Source organism: Camarhynchus parvulus, chromosome 18, assembly GCF_901933205.1.
Source record: "Camarhynchus parvulus chromosome 18, STF_HiC, whole genome shotgun sequence".
Classification (NCBI taxonomy): Eukaryota; Metazoa; Chordata; class Aves; order Passeriformes; family Thraupidae; genus Camarhynchus; species Camarhynchus parvulus.
This window is the reverse complement of record NC_044588.1, coordinates 5,660,464-5,687,654: the sequence shown is the minus strand read 5'-3', so window position 1 is coordinate 5,687,654 and position 27,191 is coordinate 5,660,464. Positions and strand designations below refer to the sequence as shown.

General features: G+C 63.4%; 2 protein-coding genes across 2 annotated transcripts in view; both read right to left on the bottom strand.

Moving 5' to 3' along the window:
- DNAH17 (dynein axonemal heavy chain 17) overlaps window positions 1-12,256 on the bottom strand; it is a 32,439-nt gene extending 20,183 nt beyond the window's left edge. The window contains exons 1-35 of the mRNA XM_030961852.1: window positions 11,909-12,256; window positions 11,015-11,208; window positions 10,571-10,763; window positions 10,397-10,496; window positions 10,235-10,320; window positions 9,990-10,115; window positions 9,590-9,745; window positions 9,431-9,514; window positions 8,912-9,079; window positions 8,543-8,659; window positions 8,162-8,430; window positions 7,857-8,052; window positions 7,468-7,614; window positions 7,062-7,170; window positions 6,823-6,926; window positions 6,579-6,719; window positions 6,317-6,460; window positions 5,967-6,149; window positions 5,612-5,872; window positions 5,336-5,505; window positions 4,875-5,097; window positions 4,680-4,796; window positions 4,484-4,570; window positions 4,110-4,262; window positions 3,509-3,757; window positions 3,173-3,295; window positions 2,609-2,956; window positions 2,438-2,529; window positions 2,175-2,301; window positions 1,806-1,958; window positions 1,220-1,345; window positions 980-1,087; window positions 728-859; window positions 466-626; window positions 149-305 (exon numbers count right to left, since the gene is read on the bottom strand). Coding sequence (XP_030817712.1) covers window positions 149-305; window positions 466-626; window positions 728-859; window positions 980-1,087; window positions 1,220-1,345; window positions 1,806-1,958; window positions 2,175-2,301; window positions 2,438-2,529; window positions 2,609-2,956; window positions 3,173-3,295; window positions 3,509-3,757; window positions 4,110-4,262; window positions 4,484-4,570; window positions 4,680-4,796; window positions 4,875-5,097; window positions 5,336-5,505; window positions 5,612-5,872; window positions 5,967-6,149; window positions 6,317-6,460; window positions 6,579-6,719; window positions 6,823-6,926; window positions 7,062-7,170; window positions 7,468-7,614; window positions 7,857-8,052; window positions 8,162-8,430; window positions 8,543-8,659; window positions 8,912-9,079; window positions 9,431-9,514; window positions 9,590-9,745; window positions 9,990-10,115; window positions 10,235-10,320; window positions 10,397-10,496; window positions 10,571-10,763; window positions 11,015-11,208; window positions 11,909-12,256 — 5,652 coding nt within the window. The remainder of the gene's footprint in view (window positions 1-148; window positions 306-465; window positions 627-727; window positions 860-979; window positions 1,088-1,219; window positions 1,346-1,805; window positions 1,959-2,174; window positions 2,302-2,437; window positions 2,530-2,608; window positions 2,957-3,172; window positions 3,296-3,508; window positions 3,758-4,109; window positions 4,263-4,483; window positions 4,571-4,679; window positions 4,797-4,874; window positions 5,098-5,335; window positions 5,506-5,611; window positions 5,873-5,966; window positions 6,150-6,316; window positions 6,461-6,578; window positions 6,720-6,822; window positions 6,927-7,061; window positions 7,171-7,467; window positions 7,615-7,856; window positions 8,053-8,161; window positions 8,431-8,542; window positions 8,660-8,911; window positions 9,080-9,430; window positions 9,515-9,589; window positions 9,746-9,989; window positions 10,116-10,234; window positions 10,321-10,396; window positions 10,497-10,570; window positions 10,764-11,014; window positions 11,209-11,908) is intronic.
- Window positions 12,257-13,415: 1,159 nt separating this feature from the next.
- CYTH1 (cytohesin 1) lies at window positions 13,416-23,823 on the bottom strand. The gene is given in 15 exon segments (XM_030961863.1): window positions 13,416-14,553; window positions 14,756-14,910; window positions 15,223-15,294; window positions 15,393-15,469; window positions 18,242-18,353; window positions 18,448-18,596; window positions 18,675-18,787; window positions 18,879-18,959; window positions 19,264-19,382; window positions 19,547-19,613; window positions 20,239-20,303; window positions 20,980-21,062; window positions 23,479-23,572; window positions 23,574-23,600; window positions 23,602-23,823. Coding segments are annotated over 15 exon segments (1,329 nt in total). The 5' UTR covers window positions 23,638-23,823; the 3' UTR covers window positions 13,416-14,474.
- Between the last annotated feature and the right edge of the window lie 3,368 nt (window positions 23,824-27,191).

Here is a 27,191-nt window from a genome sequence, read left to right as displayed (position 1 = left end):
TTGTGCCTTACGGACTGTGCTCTTCCCGAGGGAAATTCCCCACAGGGATAAAGCCTTCCTGCCGAGGCTCCCCTGGGCTCCCAAACACAGGGTCCCTTGTCTCAGACACCCCGTGGCTCTCACCTGGGTGCCCCCATCCTGTGCCTACCTTGTAGTCCATCTGCTCGGAGCAGTTGAACACGTAGACCATCATGCCCACGGCCCGGCCCAGGTCCTTGGTGGTCTCTGTTTTCCCGGTGCCCGCGGGGCCAGCGGGGGCCCCCCCCATGTAGAGGTGCAGGGACTGGGTCAGGGTGATGTAGCACCTGTGCAGGGACTGGGTCAGGGTGATGTAGCACCCGTGCAGGGACTGGGTCAGGGTGATGTGGCACCTGTGCAGGGACGGGGTCAGGGTGATGTGGCACCTGTGCAGGCAGGGCCGGGGCTGAGCGGGGCCGGGGCAGGGCCGGGGGAGCGGAGCCTCACCTGTCGGTCAGGGGGGTGATCACCAGCCGGGGCGTGTTCCCCAGGTACTCGTAGGCGTAGCAGAGCTGCGCGTCGCAGATGTTGGCGAAGCAGTGCTTCTCCCCGTCATCCCAGCGGTGCCGCAGCTGGGACTGCCACGCAAACGCCTGCGAGGTCTCCACCTGCGGAGCAGCTGGCTGAGGAGGCGGCGGGCACGGGGGGCACTGGCACTGCCCGCCCCAGCCCGCTGGGACAGCCACACACCCTGCTCGGGGCTGCTCACCTTTGTTTGGATCATTTTGCCCACAACATCCCTTGCATGGACATCAATAGTACAGATTGTCATGATCTTCATTCTGTCTCCAGCACTCAGGTTCCCAAGGAGCAGGGAAATCAGGGCATTCAGCCGAGCGATCTGGGCAAGGACAGAAATACTGGGCATAGAGATGATGCCCTCGTTTGCTCACCTCTCAATGACCCCTGGCCTGGCAGAGGGGCTTGGGCTGGCTCCAAGTTGGGTGCACAAGATGCCAACCTGCTTTTTGTTATAATCCTTCAGGGCATTCTCATAACCTTTCTCCAGACTCGCAAAGGCAACTCCAACCTCTGTGGTCCAGGCGATCTGGGTGCACGTGAGAGCGATCTGCAGCAAACCATGGGGACAAGACGGCCATGAAGAGGAACCCGCCATGGCTCAGGGTGGGCACCTGTGCCTCCCGGGGCTCTCTGTCCCTCTCAGGGCCAGCTCAGCCCGGCCCTGTGCAGCAGCACCCACCTGTGCTGGGTAGTCAAACACCCACTCCTCCCGTGGCTTGTCCTCGTAGGTGCCCAGGGCCTGGGGCATGAGGCTGCGCAGCGTGGAGCGCATGCGCTCCAGCAGCCGGTTCAGCCACACCTCCACCTGAGGGGCACACCTGCAGAGCTGAGCGGGCAGCTCCAGCCCAGCCAGGCTGCACAAACCTCTCCCTGCACCTGGCAATGCCCCGCAGAGAGAGCCCAGTGCCAGTCCCACAGGGCACATCCCACAAACCTCTCCCTGCACCTGGCAATGCCCCGCAGAGAGAGCCCAGTGCCAGTCTTGCAGGGCACATCCCATGGGATATGATGGGGCGATCTGAGAGCAAACAGCCCAGGGGTAAGCACCCTGCAACCCTCGAGGGACGGGGAGGCTGAGCAGGTTCACACCACTGTGCTGCTCTGTACCAACAATGCAGGTGCCATTTCTTTGGCCAAAGCTTTTGGCCAAAAATCTCTATAATTGTATTTTTATACTCCTGCCAGGCTGTTAGAGCACAGCCAGCAAAAGGCTCACCCCATCCTCAGCCTGCCCCCTTCCCCAGCCTCCACGAAGCTCAGCTGACCTGGCCAGACAGGTCACAGTCTGCATCGAAGTCCATGTACTCCCCGTCCCGGCTGAACATCCCGTGGGCCACCTTCAGGGGCTTTTTGTCTGCGCCCTCCTGGAACTTCAGCTTGGCCAAACTGTCAAACAGCTTCGTCAAGTGCCGGGACACCTGAGAGCAGAGCACAGCCACTGTCAGGACCCCGTCACCTGCAGAGGGGTGATCAGCATTGGATGTACCCCTGAGCGCTCCCTGGGCACTGCACCCCCAGGAAGGCGGAGCAGGGATGGTGGTGTGCCCATAGGAGTGAGAAATGTTCTAAAACTGTTCAAACAAGTGGAGGGAAATGGCACAGGACTCAGCCCCATGCTCACACACAGCCTATACCTCAAGGGGCTCGGTCCCCTTGGATAAAATATCCAGTAGGTCCGCAGAGGAGACAAAATAGAACCGGGGAAAAGCCAGTCTTTTGGTCTCCAGGTATTCAGCCAAGGCCTTCTCACAGACCGCCAACCTGGCAGAAAACGGAAAATCCTGCATTAACCCCCATACATCAGCTTTACCCTTTGCTCAGTCCTTGCTGATGCTTTGGAGAACCAACCCATTCCTTTGGCCTCCCAAATGCTTCACCAGGATCACGGTTTCCTTACCTGTCCTGCAGTGCTTCCAGCTTGGTGTGCAGCCCGGGCTTGTTGGTGCATTCGATCACGTTGGGAGTTTGTACTGCATCAGCCATTAGATCCTGAAGAGGAAAAACACTTCAGCCACCCCGAAGTGGCAGAGAGCTGCAAGGAAAAGGAGAGGGAGAATGGGCTTCGCACTCGGAAATCCTCGTCAATGGTGTCAAATTTCTTCGACTCCTCTGGCAGTTGACTCCGTGTGTCTTCAGATGCTATGAAGATTGTTTCCAGGTGACTCCACTTCCTCTGTACTTCAAACCAGGTGTTGATAACAGTGTCAGTGGTTGACAGCTTCTGCTGCCAGTCCTGTGCCCTCTGAAGGAAGAAGGCTCGGTACTTGGATGCCAACACGTTCTGCAGCTGCATTTGGTTGTCCTCCAGTGTCTCAATGAGCGCCTCATCCATCTTGAGCAGCGGGAGCTGGGTCCTGCCGTGGGGCTCATACTCAAACTGCATTCCTGCCCAAGTAGTGTCCAGGGCATTCAGCACCTGTGGTTGGGGCAGGAGGATGAGCTGGGGGCCGTGGTGAGGGCCCAGCCCCTGTGGGGAAGGAGGGGGACAGAGGGGTGCTGGCTCCAGGCATGGCTCCATGAGCTCTGTGTGCTCCCTGTGGACTCCAGGAACCGGAACACAGGGCCTGGCAGCCACAGAGTCGCACTGGCACAGGGGTCTAGCAGAGCAGGGGAGGAGCTGAGCCCCATTCACCTTCTCCATCCCAGCCTCCTTTGTCGCTTTGTCCACAATGCCGCGAACCTCCTCCTCAAACTTGTGCAGGTTGAGTTGCAGCAGATCCGCCAGGGTGGTGTTCTCGGACATGGTGAATTCCACCTGGAGCAGAACCAGCGTGGTTGGGCCATGGGCTCCCCTCCACAGAGAGGAGTCCAGCAGCTCACCCAGACAAGCTCTTTAACACCCACATTTAGAGACCCCACACAAATATTTGCATGTGGCCAGATTTGAGCCTAATGGCCCCCTTCCCTTGCTGGGTGCGGATCTGGGGAGCCTCCTGGGCCAGGGATGGGCAGGAGGGCTCGGGAGCACCTTGGCTGTCTGCACAAGCTCCTGCCAGTGCCGGTCCCTGATGGCTGGGTTCTGCAGCTCGCTCACGGCGCGCAGGGAGGTCATCATGTTCTTCATGCTGCTGTCCAGCCCCGTGAACGCGTTCCAGCCCTTCACCTCCTTATCCAAACCCCGGATGTCTTTAGCAAATTTCTTGCACTCAATATCCATATCCTCAACGTTAAGCTCTGCCCACTTGGTTGTCTTCCAGCTGGCGATGCTCATGTTCACCTGGAGCCAGGATACATTTGCACAACATGGGATTAGCAGGAGCATTCCTGCCCGGGCAGAGGAGCAGCATACCCAGTGCCTGTATGCCCTGTGTGCCCACCAGGGCCCCACTCATGCACACAGCATGCAGACCTGCTCTAAGTGTAGCAACCTGCCCCATGTCTCATCCTCCCTCTGATGGCCATGAGCTCTCTGAGAAGCCGCAACAGCTCCGCAGCTTTGGCTGGCAATGGCCAGCTGGCACCAGGTGCCTGTGCTGGGTGCCCATGCCAGCCACGAGCAGCCTGCTGTCCAGCCCTTGCCTAGACACAGCGCTGGGCACTGTGCCCTGCTCCCAGAGCGCAGCACATACCAGGGTCACCATGTCCCAGAGGTCCTTCAGCAGGCGCAGCTCCCTGCGACACGTTTTGAGCTGTTTGTACTCTGGGACTGACACCTCAAACAGAGCAGCTGAGGTGGCCAGGGCTTCCATTTCCTTCTCCAAGACTGTGATGCTCTTATGTTGCTGGATGGAGGAAAGCAAGAAGTGTCAGCAGGGACTGTGTGCCAGGGACATGTCCCTGTTCCTGCAGGGGCTCCATCCCTGCTGCAGGTCCAGACCCTCCCTGTCAGCCTGGGAGCTGGAGCCAGACCTGGAGCAGCTGCCCCTCCCCAGCACCCAATGTCAGGGTGGCCCTGCAGTGCCAGTGGGGACAGCAGTGGCCCTGGTGTCCTCCCCTTCCTTACCCTGTTCAGTGACTTGTAGGGCTCTGGTTCTGTGTACGAGAAAGGAGCATTTCCCTGGAAGCTCTCCCGGAAGGCGAGCTGCTGCACCTGTGTGGGAGCATGGGGCTCGTGAGGCCAGCCAGGATCCGGCAGCTGGGAGGAGCAGCAGAGTCCTCCCAAAGCTGCCCAGGAGCTGCCTCCCTGCCCTGGCTGGCACCTCGAAGTCCTGGCACTTGCTGCGGAGGATGGCGGCCTCGGCCGCCTGCAGGGGCGCCGCGCTGTCCGCCACCCGCAGGCACAGCTTCTTGTTGTTGTCCCAGCTCTCGGGCAGCTTCTGCAGGGGGCACCACGTGGGGTCACCAGCCTGGCCCCAGCAAGCCCCTGCCCGGCCCCCCACACCCTAGCAGCCCACCTGGAGCAGCAGGTGGATCTCCTCCGGCATCTTGTCCCCGTAAGTCTTGAGCAGCGCGACCGTCTCCTTCAGGGGCTCAAACATCATGTCAGTCACCTCCTGCCTCTCCCTGACCTTCGCCAGGTGCGCCATCACCTCCACCAGTCCTTCATAGTCTCCCTCCTCCAGAGGTTTACTCAAGCCAGCAGTGGACTCTTTGATGAAATTCTGCAGCTCCTCGAGGCTGAGAGGACAGTGATGCTCACCAGGTGTCCCTGGGGCTTGGGGCTCACTCTGCAGGCCATGACCCCCCAGACACCCACCCCTGAAGGTGCCTGGAACCTTCCCTGGAACCTGCACTTCCAGGGCTGTGTCCCTGGGCCAGCCCTGCCCTGGCGCACGGTGGTGCCTGTGCCACAGCTTAGCTGGCCTTCAGTCGGTGGGAGCACCCCGTCCCTGTGCCAGGGCTGACCAGGCCTTACCTGCTGGTGACGTGTTGGGCGAGGTACTGCCGGAGCACCACGCTGTGGCCCTTGATGGCACTCAGCAGCGCCTTCTTGAAGGGGCGGCAGTCGCTCTGCAGCCACCCCCCAAACACCCTGGTTTCCTCAAACTCCAGCACCTCTTCGTGCAGTGCCTCCAGCACATCGATCTGGGGACAAGAACAGGTCACAGGCTGTGGCTGGCACCTCTCTGGGCACCCAGTGTCCTCCAGAGCACCCAAGCACCCAGCACATCTCCAGGCACCCATCCCACACCTCCTGTTGAAAGAGTGCCAGGGGCGGTATCCCAGGTGCCAAGGGCTTCTCTGGCTCTCCTTTGGGCTCTGCCTCTCCCTCTTCAGAGGCACTGTCCAAGGTGAGGAAGCGCTGCAGGAACTCCTCGGGGCTCTCTTTCCACAGGTGGGAGTGCTCCTCAAAGCTGGCACTGAATTCTTCACCTTCTGCCATGGTGCTGACCACCAGCGACATCAGCTGCTCCTGCATCCTCAGGAGATCCTGCTGCTCCTCCAGCGCCGCCTGAAGGGCCGGGCAGAGCTCAGGGACGGGCTGGGACACGGCCCCCCTCGCCCCTTCCTGCTGAGCTGGGAGCTGCTGCCCGCCACGGACTCACCTTGTAGCTGATCGCCCCCTCCAGCAGCCGTGGCATGGAGGCTGCCACCCCCTCCGTGTCCCCCAGCAGCCCCTCCACCAGCACCAAGAAGCTGTCGCCGGCCCCCACCTCCAGGGAGGGCTGGTACTGCACGCGGCCCTCGGACAGCTCCATGCGCACCTCGAACAGCGGCGACACCTGCGCCTGAAACGGGCCAGGGCCTGTGTGCGGCTCCCTGCCCCACAGCCCCACACAGCAGGCTGCAGGCAGCACGGGGACAGCCGCGTCTGGCACTGACCGAGCTGGCAGTGAGCGGAGGGACACCCCGAGCCCAGCACCGGGACACCCACTGCCGCAACAGCAGCACCTACCTCGGGGTCCATGTTGGTGAGCAGCAGCTGCAGGGACCTGTGAACGAGCCTGCAGAGCCCATCCAACACGATTTTGTCGATGTGTGCCACATAGCTGTGCCATATCCGTGAGGCTACATCAGCCTTAAACATCTCTGCGTTCTCCTGCCGCGAGAGAACCAGCCAGGAGTGAACACCCAGCAAAGGCATCGGCTCCTGATGCTGCTTCAAGCCCTTCCTCACACCCCTGTGAGCCATGCAGGGCTCCAGGGCCACGTCCCACCTTCACCATGGCCTGGATCTTCTCGCCCGTGCTCTCGATGAGGGCACGGCGCTGAGCTATGGCGTTTTCTTTGCCTTCGAGGTCCAGGAGCGCCGTTTCCTTGTTGTCCTTTCTTCCGAACAAGGGAGTGGCTGCACAGTCCTGCAGGGAGGAAAGAATGGGGCTGCTCTGCTGGGCCAGGGAAAGGACAGTCCCAGCTGGATGTGTCCCAGAAGGATGCTTGTGAAGTGCCAGCAGACATTACCTCCATCAGCTGGGTGATGCTCTGCAGGTTTAGCTTCGCTGTCTGGACTCGTCTCTGCAGGTCGTGCAGGGTCTCCCTCATGTCCTGGATATATTCCATGACACCTGGGAGGGAAATGGGCACACGGGCACATTGTGGAGACACCCCCAGGGTGGGGTGGGAGGTCAGTTGGTGCTGGTGACCCCCAGAATGCACAAGGAGGATTGCCAGCCTTGGATGGACAGGGTGGGGGTTTGTACCTTCATGGCTCCAGAACAGAGTCTTCTCAGCACTGGACAGACGGACATCCAGGGCCTCCCGCTCCTTTGCCAGCAGTGGCTGCTCCACTGGCATCAGCTGCTGCTTCACCTGGGGCAACACACCCACAGGTGAGTGCTTCACCCGAGCCAGCACACCCACAGGTGAGTGCTTCACCCGGGCCAGCACACCCACAGGTGAGTGCTTCACCCGAGCCAGCACACCCACAGGTGAGCACCGAGGAACGGGGTTCCCCCCCCACCAGTGGTGGATGGCAGCAGCCACGGCCTGGCTGAGCCTCAGGAGGGGCAGGGACCTGAGGTGCCAGTGATGTGCCTGTGGTACCCAACCCCCCCAGTCCCTTCCAGCCTGGAAAAGCAGCTGGGTTGTCTCCCCTCCAGAACCTGCCTGATTGTACCAGCCCACAATGAGCGCCAGGTTGTCCCCTATCTTTTGGAAAGTCTCATTTTGGGCAAAGAGGTTCTCAGCATTGGTGGGGATGTCCTGCTGCTGCTGGATGTGCAGGTACTTCACCTCCCGCAGGACGGCCGAGAGCTGCGAGAGACACACACGAGAGGGCTCGTTAGCACCGGGCCGCCCGGGAGCGCGGGGAGCCCCGGGAGCAGCCCCGGGAGCAGCCCCGGGATCAGCCCCGGGATCAGCCCCGGGATCAGCCCCGGGAGCAGCCCCGGGAGCAGCCCCGGGATCAGCCCCGGGATCAGCCCCGGGAGCAGCCCCGGGAGCAGCCCCGGGAGCGCTGCTGCTGCTGCTGCTGGGGCTGCCGTACCAGCACGCACCTCTTTGCTGAAGTTGACGCTGAGGAAGCCGGACTCGGCGTCCCTCTGCAGCAGAGGCTGCTCCAGGCTGAAGTGGCAGTCCTTGCCGGGCCCGCTCGCCCATTCCTCGTAGATCCTCTTGCTGTAGCTCTGCAGCAGCCCCATCATCTCCTCGTACTTCCCCGACACCAGCTCAGCCTCGGCACCCACCATGGCTCTGTCGGAGCCGCAGGAAAGCCGCTGAAAGCAGCGGAACACGGAGGGGACCCGCTCCGGGCTGGGTCCCGCTGCCCGGTGTCCCCGTGGGACAGGGGACCTGCACCTACGGGTGCTTCATGGCCAGCAGGTCCTTGCGCGGCCCCTCCAGGCGCTGCTGCAGCTCCAGAGCCCATTTCAGCTGCCCGGCCACCGGCGGCATGTTCTTGTGGATGGCCGGGCCGCCCCTGGGGGGCGGCGGCGACACGAACCGGGTGTCGTACAGCATCTTCACGCTCTCCAGCTCCGCCTCGAACATCCCCAGCAGGGCCAGGTAGCAGGGGGAAGCCTCAGCCTTGATCAGGGGCCGCTCCAGCACGGTGGCAAACATGTGCACCAGCTGCAGGAGAGAGAGGCGGGCACAGGTCCCTGCACCCTGGAGCACCCCCAGGACGGGAGAGACGCCCGGGTCCCGTGGGAGCTGTGCCCGTGCTGGGCTGGGGCACAGGTACCTTCACAGCAGCTGTCAGCCGGTTACAGTCGTCAAAGCCCTGGCAGAAGATGGCGGCCAGCTGCTTGTTTGCGTCCTCAACCTTCTTCTGGAACTCTGCAAAGTCTCTATTCCATTCCTGCCATTGAGAGCAAAATGGTTTAAAGTGGCACAGCCCCTGTGCCGCCTCCTCAAATCCTTCAGGAAGGGTTTGCTGAACGCAGAGGGTCCAGAGCCCCATGACGTGCTCCAGAGCCAGCCCTGTGCTGCTGTGGGGCAGTCCCATGTGTGACTGCAGCCTGTTCTCACAAGAGGTTTTTCTCTTTTCACTTGGCAATGTTAACACCTCCATTCCAGCACCCATTACATTTCCATTCCAGCGCCTGCTCACCTCTTCATCGGGATCCAAGGGATCGTATTTGCAGTCAGCAAAAGCCTTGGTGGCTTCACAGACCTCCTCAGAGATCCTCAACACCCAGGTCCCAAGGAAGTTCCCTCGCACCCCTCCCAGCACTGTCTTCTCTAGCCTCTGGAAGTCGATGGCAACCTGGAACAGCTCCTGGCAAGCATAAAAGGGGGTTTATGCTTCCCCTGGCTCCCGCTGTCCCAGCCTGCAGGAGCTGCAGCACCAGCACAGGGCTGCTCCTGCCAGCTCAGCGGTGCTGAGCAGCAGCCCCACAGCGGTGCCCTGGCTGGGGTGTGCCCATCCTGCCGTGGGGGCTCGGGGCTGGGGGAACCTGCCCTGGCAATGGTGGCACCGACTCCCAGTGATGTCCCACCGTGCCAAGAGCCCCAGCCCGCCCCAGGCTGCAGCTGAGCCCCCCTGTGGCACTGCCTGCCCAGGATCCATCCCCAGGGCAGGGGAGGCCTGACTGAGGCTGGCACTGTGCCTGAAGTGCTGTGCTCTCACCTTGATGGCCTTGAGCCTGTGCAGGAAGGCATCCATCCTCCCAAAGATCTGCGGGGGGGGAAACTCCCGGAGCTCTTCCTGCTCCTGGGAGGGGAGAGGGGCTGTCAGCCTGGTGCTGGTGTGCAGGGTCAGAGGTTCCTGCACCATCCCTGCACCCACCGGGAAGAATGTGGTCGTTAGCTCAGAGCAGTAAGTGCTGTAGGACTGGAAGAACTTCTCTGTGACGGAGATGGCGTGTTTGAGTCCCTGCAGGGTCTCCTGGGGCTCTCCTTGCAGCCCCTTCAGCATGTCCTCTGGGTTCAGGAATTTATAGGTCTGGGACGGACACAGGCAGGGTGTCAGGAGGATGTGGAGGCTCCTCCTGCCCCTTTCACCCCCACAGACTTGCTGTGGTTGCCTGCAGCCCGTGCCTGCCCCAGACTCCCCCCCGCCCAAGGGGGGCTCTGCTGCTCCCTCGTTTGGGGTGTCTCCACATCCCCGTGACTGGATTCTCCACATCTGCCCCCGAGAGGCAGCTGGAGGGGACAGGGGTGGGTCAGTGCTGGCCGTGGGGCTGTACCAGGCTGATGAAGAAGTTGCAGGTCTCCTGCAGGATCCGGGCTATGTGGGCAGGCGAGTGGTAGTGCACGCAGTGAGCCCGGAGCAGGCAGATGGTGCAGAGCACCTTGGGCACCAAGGGCCGCAGCTGCAGGAGCAGAGCCTCGTCAGTGGGGAGGATGTGTCCCCCCACAGCCTCTGGGGCTCTTCTGCTGCCCAGGTGAGGCCACCAGGCTGTGCCTGGTTATTTTGCCACACATCAGTTACCTCGGTGTATTCCATTTGCTCCATCTCCTCCAGCAGCGCCTGCAGCGGCTGCAGGTGCAGGTTGACATCATTGGCTTCCTCCAGACCTAGGACATGGAGAAAGCCCATGTTGGGATGGGAACACCTTGCTGGGGCAGCCACCACCCTGTCATGGGACCTCACCCCCACTGACGGCCCTGAACATGTTCTGCAGCGATGGCCAGTAGCAGCTGTCAGCCTTCTCCAGGGCCTTGGCCAGCACTGTCACCTGGGGTGTGACCAGCTGAGGGAAGAGGCACCGGGATCAGCACAGGCGGCTCAGCACGAGGACACGTGGCCACCATGGGGAGACAGTACCTGCTCACTGATGCACTCCAGGCTGGTCACCCTGGTCTGCCAGAAATCAAACTCCACCCTGGGCACGGGGTGCAGCCCCTCCAGCAGCTGCTGCGCTGGGTCCTGGCCGAAGATCTCTTCAACCTGCTGGAACCACTCGATGATCACGGTCTCGATGGAGTGCAGCACTGTGCCATCTATGGGCCCCACCAGGCTGAAAGGCAGATGGGTTATGCCCCTTGGGAGCCCTGAACTGCCCAGGGGAGCCCCAAACAGCCCTAGGGAACCCATCACTCCTGCTTGTGGCCATCTCTGCCAGGGCAGATGCCTGCCCTCAAACACTGTCTGCTGCAGGGCATGCTGTGCCCAGGGCTGTGCAGGGACCCAGCTCCCATCCCTCCCCAAGTGATTTATGCTGTCCTGGGCTCCTGCCAGGCTTTTCTAGCACCAAGTGGAGCCACCCACCAGTCCAGGGCGGCGCCTGAGTCCTCCCAGCTGACCAGGTGCTCGGGCAGTGGCAGCAGTGGCTTCCCCTGGATCTTCCCGGTCATCATGAACATCTTGTTCTGCAGCTGCTGAGTGTGGCGCACGACGTCCTCCACCACAATCCTGGGCCAGTTCGCACCCTCATCCTGGCTCAGGAGCAGAGGGGTCACAACCTGCGAGACAGGGCTGGGTCAGGCACTCGGTCGTGACCTCCTGTACGCAGGGCACTGGGCGTTTCCCTCTCGCTGCCCACTGCAGCAGTCTCAGTGCAGTCACGGCTCTGTTGGCCACAGATGGGTTTTGCTGGTATTTATCAGTGTGACCACAAGGCCCTTTGCTCTGGTTTCCAGCTCTCCTGGCGTGGGAAGGGCTGGAAGTGGCACAGCAAATGCATCTGGCAGAGTCAGGGGCTGGCACGTGAGCAAAGGCCCCCAGCAATGAGGGGGAATAGTGGGGGCTCCTGGAGCTGATGCAGCTTTTGGGGGCTCTGGACTGGCAGCGAGAATATTTATGGCAAGTTTGAGGGAAATCCACTTAGATATTTCCCAGCTGCAGGGTAAAGGTAAGTGGGCATTATTATGAGATTCTAAAATTGCAGGGGGGAAGTGATCCAGTAGGGGCCAGAAGCAAACCAGGCTGGTGAGCTTCAGCCAGCTCCTGTCCTTGTGGGGCTTGTTCAGCATAGGATGGGAGCCACCACAAGGTCAGGGCGAGGACTTGGCACAAGTTTTCTTCTGTGAACTTTGGTTTATTTTGGAGCCCACCTGGAAATTTGGCTAGAGCAGCCCACAGTGGGGGTCCCAGGGCAGCAGTGTAGCCAGGGAGCTGCACTCACCCTGCTCAGCCCACGCCTGTGCCTGCACGGTAACCCACCTCCAGCAGCACGGTGATGAGCTGCTCCACGGGCGAGGCGCCCATGTCTCCCACCAGCAGCGTGCTCCGACAGTTCTCCCCGGTGACGTTCTCCCCCTTCTTCTTCACGCAGTAGATTCCCTTGCCCTTCAGGGCAGGTGGGAAGGAGGTGGTGGGCTGGAGCTGCCCGGCAGGGGTCAGCACCAGCACCAGCTCCAGCAGCTCTGGCTGCTTGAAGAACTTGTCCAGCATGACTGAAGTCTCCTCGCTGGCCACAAACTTGGCCCACTTGTCCGGCCGGACACGCAGCAGTGCCGTGGCCAGGCTCTCGAGGAGGACCAGCCTCTCATCCTCCTGTGGGGCTGACATCTTGCCAGCGTCGGGCTCCCCAGCACCTGGGGTGGTCCAGAGGGAAACCCTGCTCAGCCAGGGGCTGTGCCGACCCCACACCCTGACCTGACACTGCCATCATCCCACCCCTGCCCTGCCCTCAGCCTTCCCTCTGCACATGCCATGGGGAAGCTGCCAGTCCCAGCCCTGCCTGGGCCCAGTGGCCCCAAACCTGCCCCATCCCTGCCTGGCCCATCCCTGCCTGCCCCATCCCTGACCTGCCCCATCCCTGCCTGCCCCATCCCTGCCTGCCCCATCCCTGACCTGCCCCATCGCTGCCCGGCCCTATTGCTGCCCTGGCTCACCCCAGTCTTACCTGGCTCTGCTGCTTCCCTGCTGTCGCACTCCTCAAGCCTCCAACAACCTCCAGGCACTGGCTGCACCCCACCTGACACTGCCAGCAGTTCAACTGACAGTGTGCCCCAACCGACCCTGGCACCAGCCCAACGGGCACCAGCCCAACTGCAGGGCTGCCCTTCTCCCTGCACACCCCACCACCCCATCACTCAGCGAGGGCCGTTTGCCCACCCTGGCCAGACTCAGGCTGCAGTGCCAAAGGCTGCCCCATCCGAGGCACAGGATGGGCAGGGACTGCAGCAGGGAATGCTCTGGCAGATCCCCCCCATGGCACAAGGGTGTCTGACTGGACAACACCTCCAGCCTGATGGCACCAACACGGCTGGCACAGGCTTGGCACTCCCAGCTTGCCCTCAGGCCCAGCTTGGCTTTGATCCCACTCGCAGCTGGCACCAGCTGGGTATGCAGCCCCCAGCCCGGTGCAGAACACGGTACCCGAGGGTACCCCCTGTCCCCACTGTCCCAGGTCCTCCCTGAACTCCTCTGCCCAGCCAAGCCTGGTGCCCGCAGCAGGCTGCAGGACCAAGAGCTGTCCCAGCCTGGAACAGAACAGAGCACACTGCCCTGTGCTCTGCAGAGAGGCACCCCAGGCACTGCCCTGGTGCCCAGGAGCAGCTGGTGAAGGCACAAGGCTCACAAACACCCCCAGCACATCACACCCTCGGGCTGGGAGGAGCATGAGCCCAGCCCAAGGCTGGGCACAGGGCAAGGGCTGACAGTGGCAGGGGACTCCTGCCCACCCCAAGCTGCACAGAGTACAGGAGGCCAAGGGAAGCGTGGTGCAAGTATTTATTTGTTGCTGATCTTCAGCACTAGTTTATGGTAATGGCAAATTAAAAAAAAAAGAAAAAAAATAGGTTAGAATAAAAAATCCTGCCCACCCGCCCCACTCCTGTGAGGCCTCTGCACTGAACCACCCACATACAAAATAATCTACAAGGAGAAAACTATACAGGAGTATTTACACCTCTGATAAATAGACTAATACTGATCCAGGCGCCTCCAGACCGTGCGTGGGGATGGGACAGGACAAGACACAGGCGATTGTGAGGCAGAGAGAGAGCTGGGGCCACAGCCCCACCCAGCCAGAGCCCAGCAGCAGCCATCCCGAGGGCAGGCTCCACCACGGCACCATGGCACCCTGGCACACGGGCCATGGCACAGGGATGTGCTGGGCCACTGCCACCGAACGCTGCCACATCCGAGCCACGGCTCCCATAGCTGGGTGAGGGCACATCCCTGCCCTGCGTGGCACCACTGCTCGTCACCAGTCCCTGCCCTTCGTCCCTCCTGTGTCTGGGGACCACTCCAGTGCAGGGGTGGCTGGGAGGGTCCAAGGCAGCAGCGTGGGGACACCCAGGACAGACCCAGGCCCGCTACAACGAGGGCCAGGAGCTGTATCTCTGCAGGGCCCCCCTGGGCTGACACCTGCACCCCAGCACCTGTGGCACCCCAAAACCCCCAGCTGCTCACCAACAGCTGCTCACCCTCCTGCCCAACACCCCAAAAGCGTCTGAACATGGGTGCTGGGGGACCCAGTGCCATGTGGCCATGGCTTGCTGGGGGTCAGAGGCAGGGAGGGTGCCCGTGGTGCTGAGGCCAGGGCTCCCAGGGGTGCTGTGTTCCAACCTGAGCCTGCGAGGACGCTGTCAGGTGATGAGGCAGTGATGGGGGCAGAGTCACTGAGATGCCCGTGCCCCTTCCCTCCCCCCAGAGTTAAGAAATGGCTAAGCTGAAGCTGGGCCCTGGGCCTCAAGGGCCAGCGTGCAGCGTGGCCCCCACCCCACATGCCCCCATGACAGGGAACACTTGGGCTGGCCTTGCAGGGCCAGTCTGGCTGCTAGTGCCTCTTGGTGGAGGAGACCTTCTTCTTCCTGGCAGCCAGCATCTCGTAGAAGGGGTCCCGGCTGATGGCTGCCCTGGCAGGGGAACAAGGGCTGGGTCAGGCCAGGCTGCCGCAGTGATGGGTGCCACCTGCCTGGCCTGGCCCTGGGCAGGTCCCTTTATATCCCTGGGAAGCTTTCTTCCCCCATGCTTGCAGGATGCCCTGGGAAGCACTGTCCCCTTTAGGACAGCAGGAAGGTCCCTGCTGTGCCCCCACACGCTCCTCCAAGCACTCACTTGATGCACTTGATCCACTCCTCCTTCTCCTCGGGCGTGGGGGCAGAGATGCGATACACGGTGTGGTTCCCCTCCACCACACGCCCATCTGCCTCTGTCTTGCAGGCCTTGATCACCTGGTCCTTGTTGTCAGGGATGTAGAGCTCAAAGCAGTTCTGGGAGGGATAAAGTGCTCAGACACAGCCCCCATTCCCAAAGGGGACCCCAGACTGGGAGGGACAAAGCAGAGCCACAGACCTGGCACAGCCACCCCAGCACAGCACAGAGGGACAGACACACCGTGATTGTCACCCCCTGGCCCTGCATGTGCCCCAATGGTGACCAGCCCCACTTTGATGAAGGCAGTGACCGCTCTGGGGCCCCCTGCCCCTCCTGGGGACATCTCAGGGTGCTGCAACACCTCCCAGCTTCTCCTGCCCAAGCCAAAGCTGCCCCCAAACCCCAGAGGACACTGCCACAGCACTCACAGGCTTCTTTGAGTCCTCCACCTCACGGATGCTCAGGTTCTCCAGGGGGATGATGCCACGGGGCTCCTTATCCTGGGGCAGGCAAGCAGATGTTTAGCTGTGGGGTGGGACACCCCCAGTGCAGCCCCTTCCCTGCCCCAGCCCAGCTCACCCTGCAGGACACAACTCACCGTTGTGTACTCGAAGTAGTAAAGGCAGTTGTCCGTCAGGATGAACCAGCGCCGCTTCCACGTCTTCACCCTGCCTCCTGGGAGCAGAGAGGGCCAGTCGGGCACAGCCCTGCCGAGGGGGCCGGGCACACGGCAGCTCAGCAGCTCGGAGCCAGCCGGGCACACGGGCCGGGCACACGGCAGCTCGGGTGCACAGCAGCTCAGCAGCTTGGAGCCAGCTGGGCACACGGCAGTGCAGAGCGGGCACACGGGCCAGGCACACAGCAGTGCAGGGCCGGCCGGGCACACGGGCTGGGCACACGGCAGTGCAGAACCGGCCGGGCACACGGGCCGGGCACACGGGCCGGGCACACGGGCCGGGCACACGGCAGTGCAGAGCCGGCCGGGCACACGGGCCGGGCACACGGGCCGGGCACACGGCAGTGCAGAGCCGGCCGGGCACACGGGCCGGGCACACGGGCCGGGCACACGGGCAGAAGAACGGCCGCACGGCACGGGCGCACACGGGCAGTGCAGAACCGGCCGGGCACACGGGCCAGGCACACAGCAGTGCAGGGCCGGCCGGGCACACGGGCCGGGCACACGGGCCGGGCACACGGCAGTGCAGAACCGGCCGGGCACACGGGCCGGGCACACGGCAGCTCGGCAGCCCCGGCAGACACACAGAGCCAAGCAGAGGCAGGCAGCGGCGGGCAGCAGCAGCAGGCAGCGCACACCGCACCCACCCGAGCAGGAAGCGCACGGATGAGGATGGAGGCGAGGGCGGCAGTGCTCCCACCCAAACACAGATCAGCACAGCTAAGGAAACTGCGGCCAGGCAGCTCCCTGGGAGGACAGGGGGGCTTTCTGCCCACACTGACCACGGTCCCGCTCGTCCTGGACCCCGGGCAAGGCAGACCCAAGGCCATGGACGAGCTCCACAGCTGCCAGCACAGTGAGAAGCTGCCCTGCTCCCCCCACCCGGGCCCAGCTCCCCTCCAGTGCAGCCATTGCAGCAGTGCTGAATGCAGGATGAGCACCCACCCTCGCAGGATCCGGCACGGACACCAGGAGCCACAGCGTACACTGGGGGTCCTGCTCATCTCCTTCCCTGCCAGGAAGGCCCTGTGGCCCCTGCTGCCCTGTGCCAGCTGGCAGCCCACCCCTGGCCCTGCCCCAGAGCAGTTCTGGGAGCCAGCACCAATGCTCCCTGACACCTTGGGGTGCAGGCATTGGAGCAGTGCTGGTGCCTCGTGGGGACTGCTGTGAGCCCTTAAGCACAGGGCAGCACGCAGACGGATCCCATCCAGCTCCAGCCACTTGGCACGCCCTAGCCACCCGTGCACAGGCTGGGGCCCCTCCTGAGGACACCCCAAACCTGTCCCCATCCCTTGTGTCACCGGAGCCAAAGATCCACTGGCCAGGCTGAGCTGTCTATGGACATGGTGGTGCACAGCTGGGTGGGTGGCAAGGTGCCACCGTGGCCCCGTCCTCCCCTGGGGTGGCAGAGGAGGCCACAGGCCTTGGAGAATGCATGGCATGGGCAGGCTGGCACCCCACATCCCTGCCTGGAGGTGGAGAGGGGCTTTCCTGCAGCAGGCGAGGTCCCCGGGTGTGTGGGGTTAGCAGCAACAGCAGCAGCAATGAGACTCATCACCAGCAATTAAAAACGCAAAGGAAACGAAGCCCCAGCAGTGTGAGCAGAGCAGGGAAGAGGGGTACGTACCTCCTGGAGTTGGGGGCAAGGAAAGGAAGAGCCAAAATCATGGAAACATATAAATGAGGGAGAAAAGAAAATTAAAAAAAAAAGGAAAAAAATAAAAAGAGGAACCCCAAAGCCCCCCCTTGCCCTGCGGGTCAGTGGGGCTGGGCTGCAGCAGGGAAGCTGTGAGGGGTTGGGCCAGCGGCAGGGCTGTGGGGGCTTGACTGCCCTGGCTCACTGTGGCTCTGTGGGATGGGGCTCCTTGGCTGCTGGGGACAGGGCCTGGCTCCCTCCACCCCCTGGCTGACCAGCAGGGTCCTTCCCTGCGCCCAAGACAGCTGGGGTCCACAGCCACTCTGCTGCCTCTCCACCACCCCATGGGTGGTGCCAACCTGAGCCTGGGTGCGCAGGGCCCCTCCAGTCAGGGACAGGAGAGCCTGGGGCTGTCCTGTGTCCCCCCACCCCAGGGCAGGGAGCAGGCAGCTCTCGCTGTCCCCTCCCAAGAGTTGGCCATGTATCAGGAGTTCTGACCCCAGGCAGAACCCTGGGGAAACGTCCCACTGGACCCCGATCCTGCCAACGGCCATTCCCCCACTAAACCCGGGCAGAGGATCCCCCAGAGGTGCCAAGAAGAGAAGCCACAGGAGCCAGGGCGCGGAGGCTCCGGCTGCGGAGCGGGGTGCAGCAGGGATGCCATGCATGCTGCCTGCATGTGGAGCCGGGATGCGAGGTGGTAATGCCGTGGGAAGGTGAGGCAGGGGCTTGTCTGTGGTATGGAGGGGGACGCACGCAGCCTGGGGCAGCTCGCCGCTTGCTCCCGGGGGCCTGCTCCACATCCTGCTGTGACTCGGTGACCTGAAGGGCCTCGAGTCCCTGTGCTCTGGCACCAGACCCTGGTATCAGCTCTGTGCCCGGGGGCTTGCCCAGCCTAGAGGCAGAATCCCCCAGGACACCCACCCGGCCACTCTGCAGGGCCTCATCAGCTCTGAGTCTGCTCCTGCTGCCCAGCCAAGGGAAGATGGAGGGCTGCCTTTCCCATGAAGGCTGTGCCTGTCTCTGTAGCCTCCTCATGCTCCTCATGAAGAGCCAGGCCAGCAGGAGAAGTGTGGGAAGGCCAGGGGCATTGCACCCTGGCGACAGCCCGCCCTCCCTTGCTGCTGGCACTCACCGAGCTTCAGGAGCCAGCCCTCCCGGTCGGGGTTGAAGAAGGTGTGGGTGAGGTCATTGCCGTCATCCTCAGGGATTTTGAAGGGCTCATTCTTGATGCTCTCGTATAGATTCTGGTACAATGACATGGAATCAGTTCTGCTTTGCCCTGCAGCCCCGTGCTGGGCCCTGCTCTGGGCCAGCTTTGCAGCCTGGTCTGGCCCTCACCTGGAGCAGCTCCTCAGGCAGGTCCCCCCCGTCATTGATGCCGCGGTTCATGGCGATGAATCGCTCTGCCGTGGGCTTGTCCTTCACGTTGGGATTGTGCAGGCTCGTGTTCAGCATGATGATGGCAAAGGACAGCACGTAGCAGGTGTCTGCAGGGGCAGAGGAGAAAGTCAGCTGTGGGGCAGGATGATACCAGGGGCTGGTATCTGTCTGGGACAGGTGCTCACCTGTGGACTGGAAGACACCAGGGTTGCACTGGCAGTACCGCTGGGCAAAGGCCTCCATCATCCGGTCAATCTTCTGTGCCTCCCCTGGCAGCCGGAAGCTCCACAGGAACTGCCTGTGGAGAGCCAGCTGTGCTGCTGCTTTGGGGGCTCCACGGTGCCCAGCACCCTCTATGGGCCACGCTCAGCTCGCAGCCCCTTACTCACCGCAGGGCCTGCACAAGGTTGAGGTCAGTGAATTCATGCAGCTCCACAAAGGCATGCAGGACTTGGATGTTGAACTCATCCCTGTGGGAACAAAGCCAGAGCACGAGGGATGCATGATCAGCAGTCCTGTGACTGCTGAGCGGCTCCACTGTCCCTGCCCTTCTCCATAGTCTACTCATGCATGGGGGAAAGCTGCAGCTACCCCCTGCTTGATCCCTGGTCTGGTCTGCACAAATCAGCCACTTGCAAGAGCCAGCCATGAACTGAATACCCCCAGCATGCCGGGTATCCCCAGTGAGCTGCCCTGTGAGCTCAGAGCTGCAGTGTCCCGTCTCTCGGGCGGCAGGAGCCCACAGCCCCCCCAGGAAAGCCGAGCCCAGTGCACCTCTCGCCCAGGTAGTCGCCGATGGCTGTCTTGTTGAGGCCCTCTCCCTTGTACAGGAACTGTGCAATATCCTCGCACGTGTTCTTCAGCAGGTCGTTCTCAATCAGGAACTGGATGCCCTGGAGGGGTGCAAGAGAGGTGCTTGGGGGTCTGTGGCTGCCCCCGCCAGCCCCTGCCCTGGCTGCTGGCTCTGCCCCAGCCCCAGCAACCTGGACTGGGAGGTGGTAGAGCCGTGCACACCCCCAGAGGCGGGTAACCAGCCCTGCTCCCCATCCCACAGTACCTTCTTGGGATCCATGTTGAACTTCTTCCTGCCCATGGCCACCTGCTTGTTCCTCTGCATGTTTTTCCTGCAAGGCATGAAGCAGCTCTGAGCACCTGGCAGGGCCCCACTGGGGCAGTGCACTGTGGGGAGGGTCAGCCTGGACCGAGGGGACCCAGGGAGGACAAAGCCAACACACTGCTCCGTGTCTGCCCCACACCGTGGCCTGGGGCTGCTCTCGGCCTGCCAGGCCCCAGAAGAGAGCAGAGCTGCCACCCCGTGTCCCTGGGGTCACCCTGAGCAGAGGGGGTGCAGGCACAGCACCTGTCAGGTCACCCAGACACGGGCAGGCTCGGGCAAGCGGGCTGTGGCAGGGCTCTGGGGAGAGCAGTGGGGCTGGCAGAAGGGGACAGTCTTCATGCCCCAGTGGGTAACTGGGAATGACGCTGGGAGTCAGCTCCCACCGGGCCCCCTGATCCCGGCGGGCACTGACTGCACCAGCTCAGAATAACAAAGCTCACCAGTGGCTGCAGCCAGACAGAGGGGCTGGGGCTTGGAAAAATAGACCTGGGAGCAGCAGATCATCCCGGAATTCTGCTCCCAGGAGCTCAGAGCACCTGGGAAAGCTGCTCACAGCAGCACTCGTGGGCCAGGGTTCAGCTGCCCTCGGCTCCTGCACAGCCCAAGGGGGGCTCCATGGTGCTGGGACTCACCTCTCCTCCGTGGAGCCCAGGTTCTCGATCTCATTCGTCACTTCTGCTATCTCATCCTTCAGCCGCTGCGGGGAGAGGGGGCACTGAGACAAGGAGGTGCCTCCCCCACAAACCCTCCAGCCCCCAGCCCTGGAGACAGCCCCACTCCCCCACAGCCCCTCCTTCCTTCCCTCCCTTCTCCCCCCAGCCCCAAGCGCTGCCCAGGGGCTGAACCAGCTCAGAGGGCACCGGCAGTGGGGCTGGCTGCCCCCCACTGCTAATCCCCGCAGCACTGCCACGCTCCCAGCATGCAGGAAGGAAGAGATTCAGAGGTTAACAAAATTACCCCTAATCCCTTCAGATCATGCCCAGCATATGGCAGTAATTAGCCACTGCTGCCTTAATCAGGGACACGACTGACAGTGTCCCAGATGAGCCCCGACCTCACAGGCACTTGCCAGGGCAGTGGCCTGGCCCAGATACGTGGTCCCTGCCTGTGCCAGGCAGGGGCTGGCACAGACTGGCACAACTGCACAGCCTGGAGCTCTGCAGGGGACAGGAAAAGGCATGGCTGCTTTGGCAGGGCAGGGACGGCTGGCTGCCACCCGGGACCACATCCCAGCTGGGACCCTGTCCCCAGAGCCCCTCGGAGGAAGAGCTGTGGGGCAGCAGCACGAGGGATCCCGGATGGGGCTCCAGGGACGCTGCCAGCCAGGCTGCTGACCCTGGGCCAGGGGCAGTGTGTGGGCCCTGGCATCGTACCTGTATGTCAGCCAGCAGCTCCTGCTTTCGGCGGCGGATGTTCTCCAGCTCCTGGCACTCCTCTGGGGTCAGGTCACTGGGCACTGAGCGGAGACACGACCAGGTCAGCACGTGTGCTCCTGGCAATCACGTCTGCCAGGCTCCTGGCACAGCCTCTGCTCCCAGCCAGCAGCTGTGGGCCTGGGTGGAGGTGCTGGGAGGCAGGAGGAGCTGGGCTGGTGAGCAGTGTCCTCAGCCCCACACAAAGGCCAAGTGGCACCAATGGCATGAAAGGAATTTGAGAGCAAGGGCATCTGCTCCTTCAGACTGTGGCAGCTGCAGAGTGAGAACCAACACGGGCTCCCACATCACCTCCAGCACTGCTTCTGCCAGCCCTGCTGCCCCTCCAGTCCCATTTCCCTCTGCTCTGCCCCAGCGGGCTGGTGTGGGTGCCCATTCTGCTCCCCACGGCTGGGCAGCTCTGCTGTGCCCTGCAGCACAGGCTCCACACCGACCTGCAGCCCTGCAGGCTGTTCTGCTGCACCACGTCAGCCCCAAACATCAACCAGCTCCTTGCAGCTCCCTCTACAGTGGATTCATTATTCTGGGGCAGAGCCTGGAGCTGGTGCACCCTCCAGACAGACCTCACCTGCACACCACAACGTCTACACCTTCCTGTCACCCTGGGGAGCCAGATACCCCCTCTCCAACACCATCGCCCAGGGCCACCACATGGTCCCCGTGCTCCAGGAACATTCCTAGTGCTCCTTGGAGTGTGACCTCCTTGCTTCACGGTGACAAGGTATCCCATTCCTGTTCCCTCCAGTCCCCAAGGTCACTGGCTCCTTCAAGAGTGCTCCCAGCCCTCCTGCTATGCTCATGTCTCCCACCTGGGTCTGTGCGTTGCACCAAGGTCACCTGCAAGGACACCAAAACACCTTCCCTCCAGAGCACTGTCCCCAAGGGAGGTGGCAGCAGGATCTGCCAGCTCAGCTCTTGTGTCACCCCCACCTCCCGCCCTGGGGTGCTGGGAACAGGCATCTGTAGGGCTGTCCCCATCGTCCCCTGCCCCAAGCATGACCCCCTGACCCGTGAGGTCCCGTGAGCCACCACATACACTGCCACCACTGCCACCAGCCCAGACTCACCAGTGTCCCCAGCGCAGCCACTGCCCCACGCCAGGGCCCAAAAACACCGTGTGCCTTTGGACCAGCACTATCCTCAACACCAGGGTCTGGTGTCAGAGCACAGAGACCTCAAATCAATTGATTCTCCCCGCACTGCCTCAGTGGGAGATCCCCGGGTGACCCTGCACCCTGAATCTCTGAGCTCAGCACCGTCCGGCTCTGCCCTGGCTCTGATCAGCTTCCTCCTTCACAGCCCCTCGTTGCCAAGGCTGAGGCGCCTCGGCTTGCGACACCGTCCCTCAGACACGCCAACACTTCCCAATACTTTCAGTCTCCCATGTCGAGGAGCCTGAGCCAGACAGGTCGGCTGGTGGCACCAGGTTAAAAGTTACTTACGGTACCAGAGCTGTGTCGATGCATCCCAGCACCTCCCGCGCGCCCCACTCGCAGCGTTCCCACCGGCACCAGCCCCCAGTGCCAGGCCCCCAGGGCGCCCTGCAAGCCCAGGCTCGCAGAGGGAGGGATGAGCTGTGTCACACCCGCTCATCGGACACAGAAACCCCCAAACCCCTGGGCTGCTGCCCGTGCCACAGGACCCTCCTGTCCAGCTGCCAGACCCCCGGCCCGGCCATAGGAAAAGGCAAATTCATGCCAGGCCTCAGGCAAGCCCTCAGCTCTGCCTCTTCCTGCCCACCTGGGAGAGGACAGGGGTTCCAGCCGGGGTCCCAGCGGCCCCGGGACAGGCGTGGGGCAGATGAGACGCTGCAGGGCAGCAGGACAGGATGGCAGGGCTGCTCCAGAGCCCCGGAAGGTCCCTCCCCGGTGGAGGCTGAGCACTCGTGACAAGCAGCCCAGCCATGTCAGCAGCAGCCAGAGGAAGAGAAACCCCAGACGCAGGAGCTTTTCTGGGGAAGGAAGGCGGCATTAACCCTTCCCTGGCTCTGCACAGCAACTGCCCTGGAGAGCCCGAGCGAGCCTGGCAGCGGGCAGAGCAGCATCGGGGGACAGGAGGCTGGAACAGACACTGGCACAGAGGCCGCACAGGGACCCACCACTCTGCAGGATCCCAGCACGGCCGGGCCTCCTCCCCACCAGCACAGGAATGCGGGGGTTCCCCCCGCAGGATCCTGTACCGGGGCAGCAGGATGTGCCCAAGGGGCTGGGGGCTCACCCCAGAGCAGCAGGATGTGCCCAAGGGGCTGGGGGCTCACCCCAGAGCAGCAGGATGTGCCCATGGGGCTGGGGGCTCACCCCAGAGCAGCACCCGCAGCCCCTCCGCACCTCACCCAGAGCACAGCCCCGCCGGCCTCGCCCCCGTCCCAGCGCCGCCGAGGGCAGCGGGGCACACACGGAGCCGCCCCCGCCCGGCCCCCCGCGCCCCGGCCCGGCTCACCGTGACCCTGTGCCCTCAGCACCATGGTGCCAGGGCCGTCCCCGGCGCCGCTGGCCGTGCCCGAGCTGCCGTGCCGGGTGCGGACACCTGCGGCGGCGGTGCTTCCGCGGTGACTCACGGCCCCCGTACCAATGAGCTCCGCGGCCTCCCGGGCGTCATCCCGGCCTCGCCAGGAGCCAGCACCAGCACCACCCTGTTCCTGCCGCCATGAGCCGGAGCCGCCAGCACCTTAACTCCTGTGCTCCCGGCTGGGCGGGAACGGGCGCCAGGGCTGCTCCCTCCCTGGCTCAGGGCCCTGTGCTGGGGTCCCAGCCAGGCAGGCTCTGGCCCAGCCCAGCCCTTCCTTCCTCGGAGCCTGCCAGGACACCCGGCCCGGCACATCTTGAGCTCAGTGCGCAGCGCCGGGCTCCCCTCCCTTCCCCTCCAGCAGACCCCCAGCCCTGCAGCTCTCTGATCCCTGCCAGAGCTCTCCACTGCAGGTCCAGGCTCTGTGCTGGCCGCGGCGACCACTGGTGCCCGCTGCCCTCCACAGGCTCCATGGCATCGCCCACAGCTGGCTGGGACAGGAACTGGAACCAGGAGAAGGACTAGGAGCCATGCCAGCCCCCACAGTTCCCCACTGTCTTTCCCCTTGCTACGGGGTGTCTGTGGGGACCCCACTGCTCTGTGCAGGACCCCTGTGTGGTGAGTCCGGGTGCTGTGGGGCTGTGCCTGCAGTGGGAGCGACCCCAGCACGTCCCTGTCCCCATCCCGGTCCCCATCAGTTCCCCGAGAGGCTGCATCAGCTTCGGCTGCCTTGACTCAGCTAAATCCTGCTCAGCAGCAGGAGATGGAGACACGGCACCCAGAATGCCAGCTATGGAGAAAGGGGAGGGTGGGCTTCAGAAGCCTCGGGGTGTCCTTCTGCCCCCTGAGCTACCACAGCAGCCAGCCCTGCTGCCGGCCCACGCTGTGCCACACCAGAGGGGCAGCAGCCCCCGAGTCAGGCAGGCCATGGGGATGAGCCCAGGGTCTCTGCGTGCTGCGGGTGCCGCCACCCCCACCCCTTGGCGGGGTCCCGTGGGGCCCCCAGAAACATCCTGCTTGTCTCCTCACACCACATCCTGTTTTCACCATGTGCACACCCTGGGTTGCGTCAGCCCCATCCTTCCCCACCGAGAGATGAGGTGCATCAGGAGGAGGGTTTGGGGACAGGCCCTCCTAGGCTGCTGGACGCTGTGCTCAGGACACTCTCCTGCTTTTGTGCAGCCCTGCCCAACGCTGCACTAATCCTGCTTCCCTGACCCAGAGCCCACCAAGGAATCCCATCCACAGCCGCTACCTTGCTCCCAGTGGCTCAAGGCTCCAACATTCCCATGCACAGACCCCCAGCCTCCAGCACGGCTGGGTGAGCACCAGCTCAGCCATGTCTACAGACACTGTGCATGTGCAAGGAATTCAGCCAGGCAGGCACCTCACCTGCTCCCAGCACTGATTATGGTGCCAGGCCTCGAGAGGAGCAGAGCCCAGCTCAGCCACAGGGCTGGCCGAGGGGGTCCCGCAACCCCCTGCCCCACTGCACAGCTCCCCAGTCCCACAGCTGGGCACGAGCCAGCAGGTCACAGAGGTGGCTGACCTTCAGCACACCCACAGCGTGGCAGGAGCTGGGCTTTCCCAGACAGACTTTTCTTTGGAGAGTGCCACCCTGCCCTCTGTAGCCACCAGCACTTGTGATGAGGGTGACCGAGCACTCACACATCCTCTGGGGCAGGGCAGGGGGACTGGGGCAGGACCTGCCACGGCCATCCTGTGCTGCCTGTGACCTCCCAGCCGCCACCACTGGCTCCGCAACACCCCTGTCCCACCATGGCACCAGCTCCAGCGCAGGGCAATGCCAGGCGAGGGGCCCGGCGCTTGCAGAGGCCCGAGCTTGGGAAGGCCGGCAGAGGAAGGAAGCGGTGAGACGGTGAGGACACTCTGTGCTGCTTTCAGCAGGAGCCATATGGAGCCAGAGCCATATGGAGCCGGAGCCATGGGTCTGCTGGGGGATGGGAGCCCCGCGGCACAGAGGGGAGGGGGGCACGCAGTGCCTACCTGCCTTGGCAGCCACCGAGGGGCAGAGGAACGCCTGGAAACTGGAGGCGCAGAGCTCGCTGACCGTCCCCATGCTGCGGGGGTCCCACGCAGGATGCCACCAGCTCCGGGAGGGCAAGGCAGGGACGGGCAGAGGTCAGGCAGGAGCACACAGAGGCCAGACAGGTGCGCGTGGCCGAGCAGTGGGCTCCCCGGCACTGGGCAGGCAGCCGGTACCGAGGGCAGCTCCCCGGTGCCTGGGGCAGGGCGCGAGCAGGGGAGCCGGAGCAGTCCCGGCTCTGTCAGGAGCTGGCTCTGGCTCTGGCTCTGCCAGGGGAGCTCCAGCCGCAGGAGCCCACGCGCCAGCCCCAGCCAATCCCCGCCGCACCGGCACACCAGTCTGTGCCACCGCCGGAGCCACAGCGGGCGCCTCAAAGCCACTTGGAGGACGAGGAGTTTGGGAACTTCCCAGCAGCCCCCCTGCCCGGGCTGCCTGCCCCCGGCAGCCCCCTTGCCCCCGCGGGGGGCCGGCAGCGGGGTATTTTTAGAGAGGTTTTATCCCTCCGTATTAGAGCATTAAGCATCAGGAGCCGGCGGTCGCATAGCAACGAGCGCCGCATGAAGGAAGGAAGGTGCACCCAGAGAAGCGCGGCGGTGCAGCGTGGGGGTGCCAGCGCGGCCCCCGCTCCTGGGCTGCAGGGCCCGAGCCCTGACCCAGCCTGACGGGCCCTGCCAGCCCTGCGTGCCAGCACGAACAGACACTCCGGTCATGCCCCAGAGGTGCTGCCCACTCTGCTGCGGCCCTGGAGTGTGGGGGCTCCTGCAGCAGGAACTGGGGGTCCTGCCCTGGGATTCCATTCTGGGGACAGCTGTGGAGCTGGGGAAATGCACAACCCTCCCAGCCTCCCACCCCACAGGCACTGAGCAAACCCAAACCGGACTGACAGCTCCTTTCCTCAAAGCAGGAGCGATCTTGAGCACAGGGCATGGCCATGAGTAACAAACCCCAGGGCCTGTCAGGGCAGGAGCAGCTCGACAGCTCCGCTCACCCGCCCCTGCATCCACTGGGATCGCTGAGCCAGGAGTAACTTGAGCAGGGCAGGCAGAAGCCCAGATGGGGTGGGCAGTGGGGAAGGGCACCCTGGCAGGCAGGAGCAGTCCCTGATCCCAGGAGCAGTGTGACTGCAGAGGGAGGAGAGTGTGGAGAAGGGCAGCTGACAGGGCTGCGAGGGCAGCCAGGCCCTCACTGCTGATGTGACTGACCTTCTGCTTTCAACACCACTTCCCCTTTCCCAGGGGCCAGAGCAGTGGTTGCCACATCACCAGGAGGCAAAAGGGCAAGCGAAGGGAGCCGGGGGCACAGGGGAGGCTGAGCTGGGCACGTGCTGTACAAGCGCCTGCCTGGGCCTGGACTGGCATCTGGAGAAACCCCAGTGTGGCACAGGCACGTGGGTGCTGTGCCTGGGGTGAGGCAGGGCCAGGTGGCATCTCCCACACAGAGCGACCTGGATGCCTGGCTGGGTCCTTGCAGCCTTGTCCAGGCAAGGTGGGGTGTTTACAAACCACAGCGACAGCCCTGACAGGACTGCAAGTGTCACCAGCAGGGCTCATTGTTCTCTGCTCCAAACACCTCAGGAGAGGAACTGCCTCTGCCCAAGTCC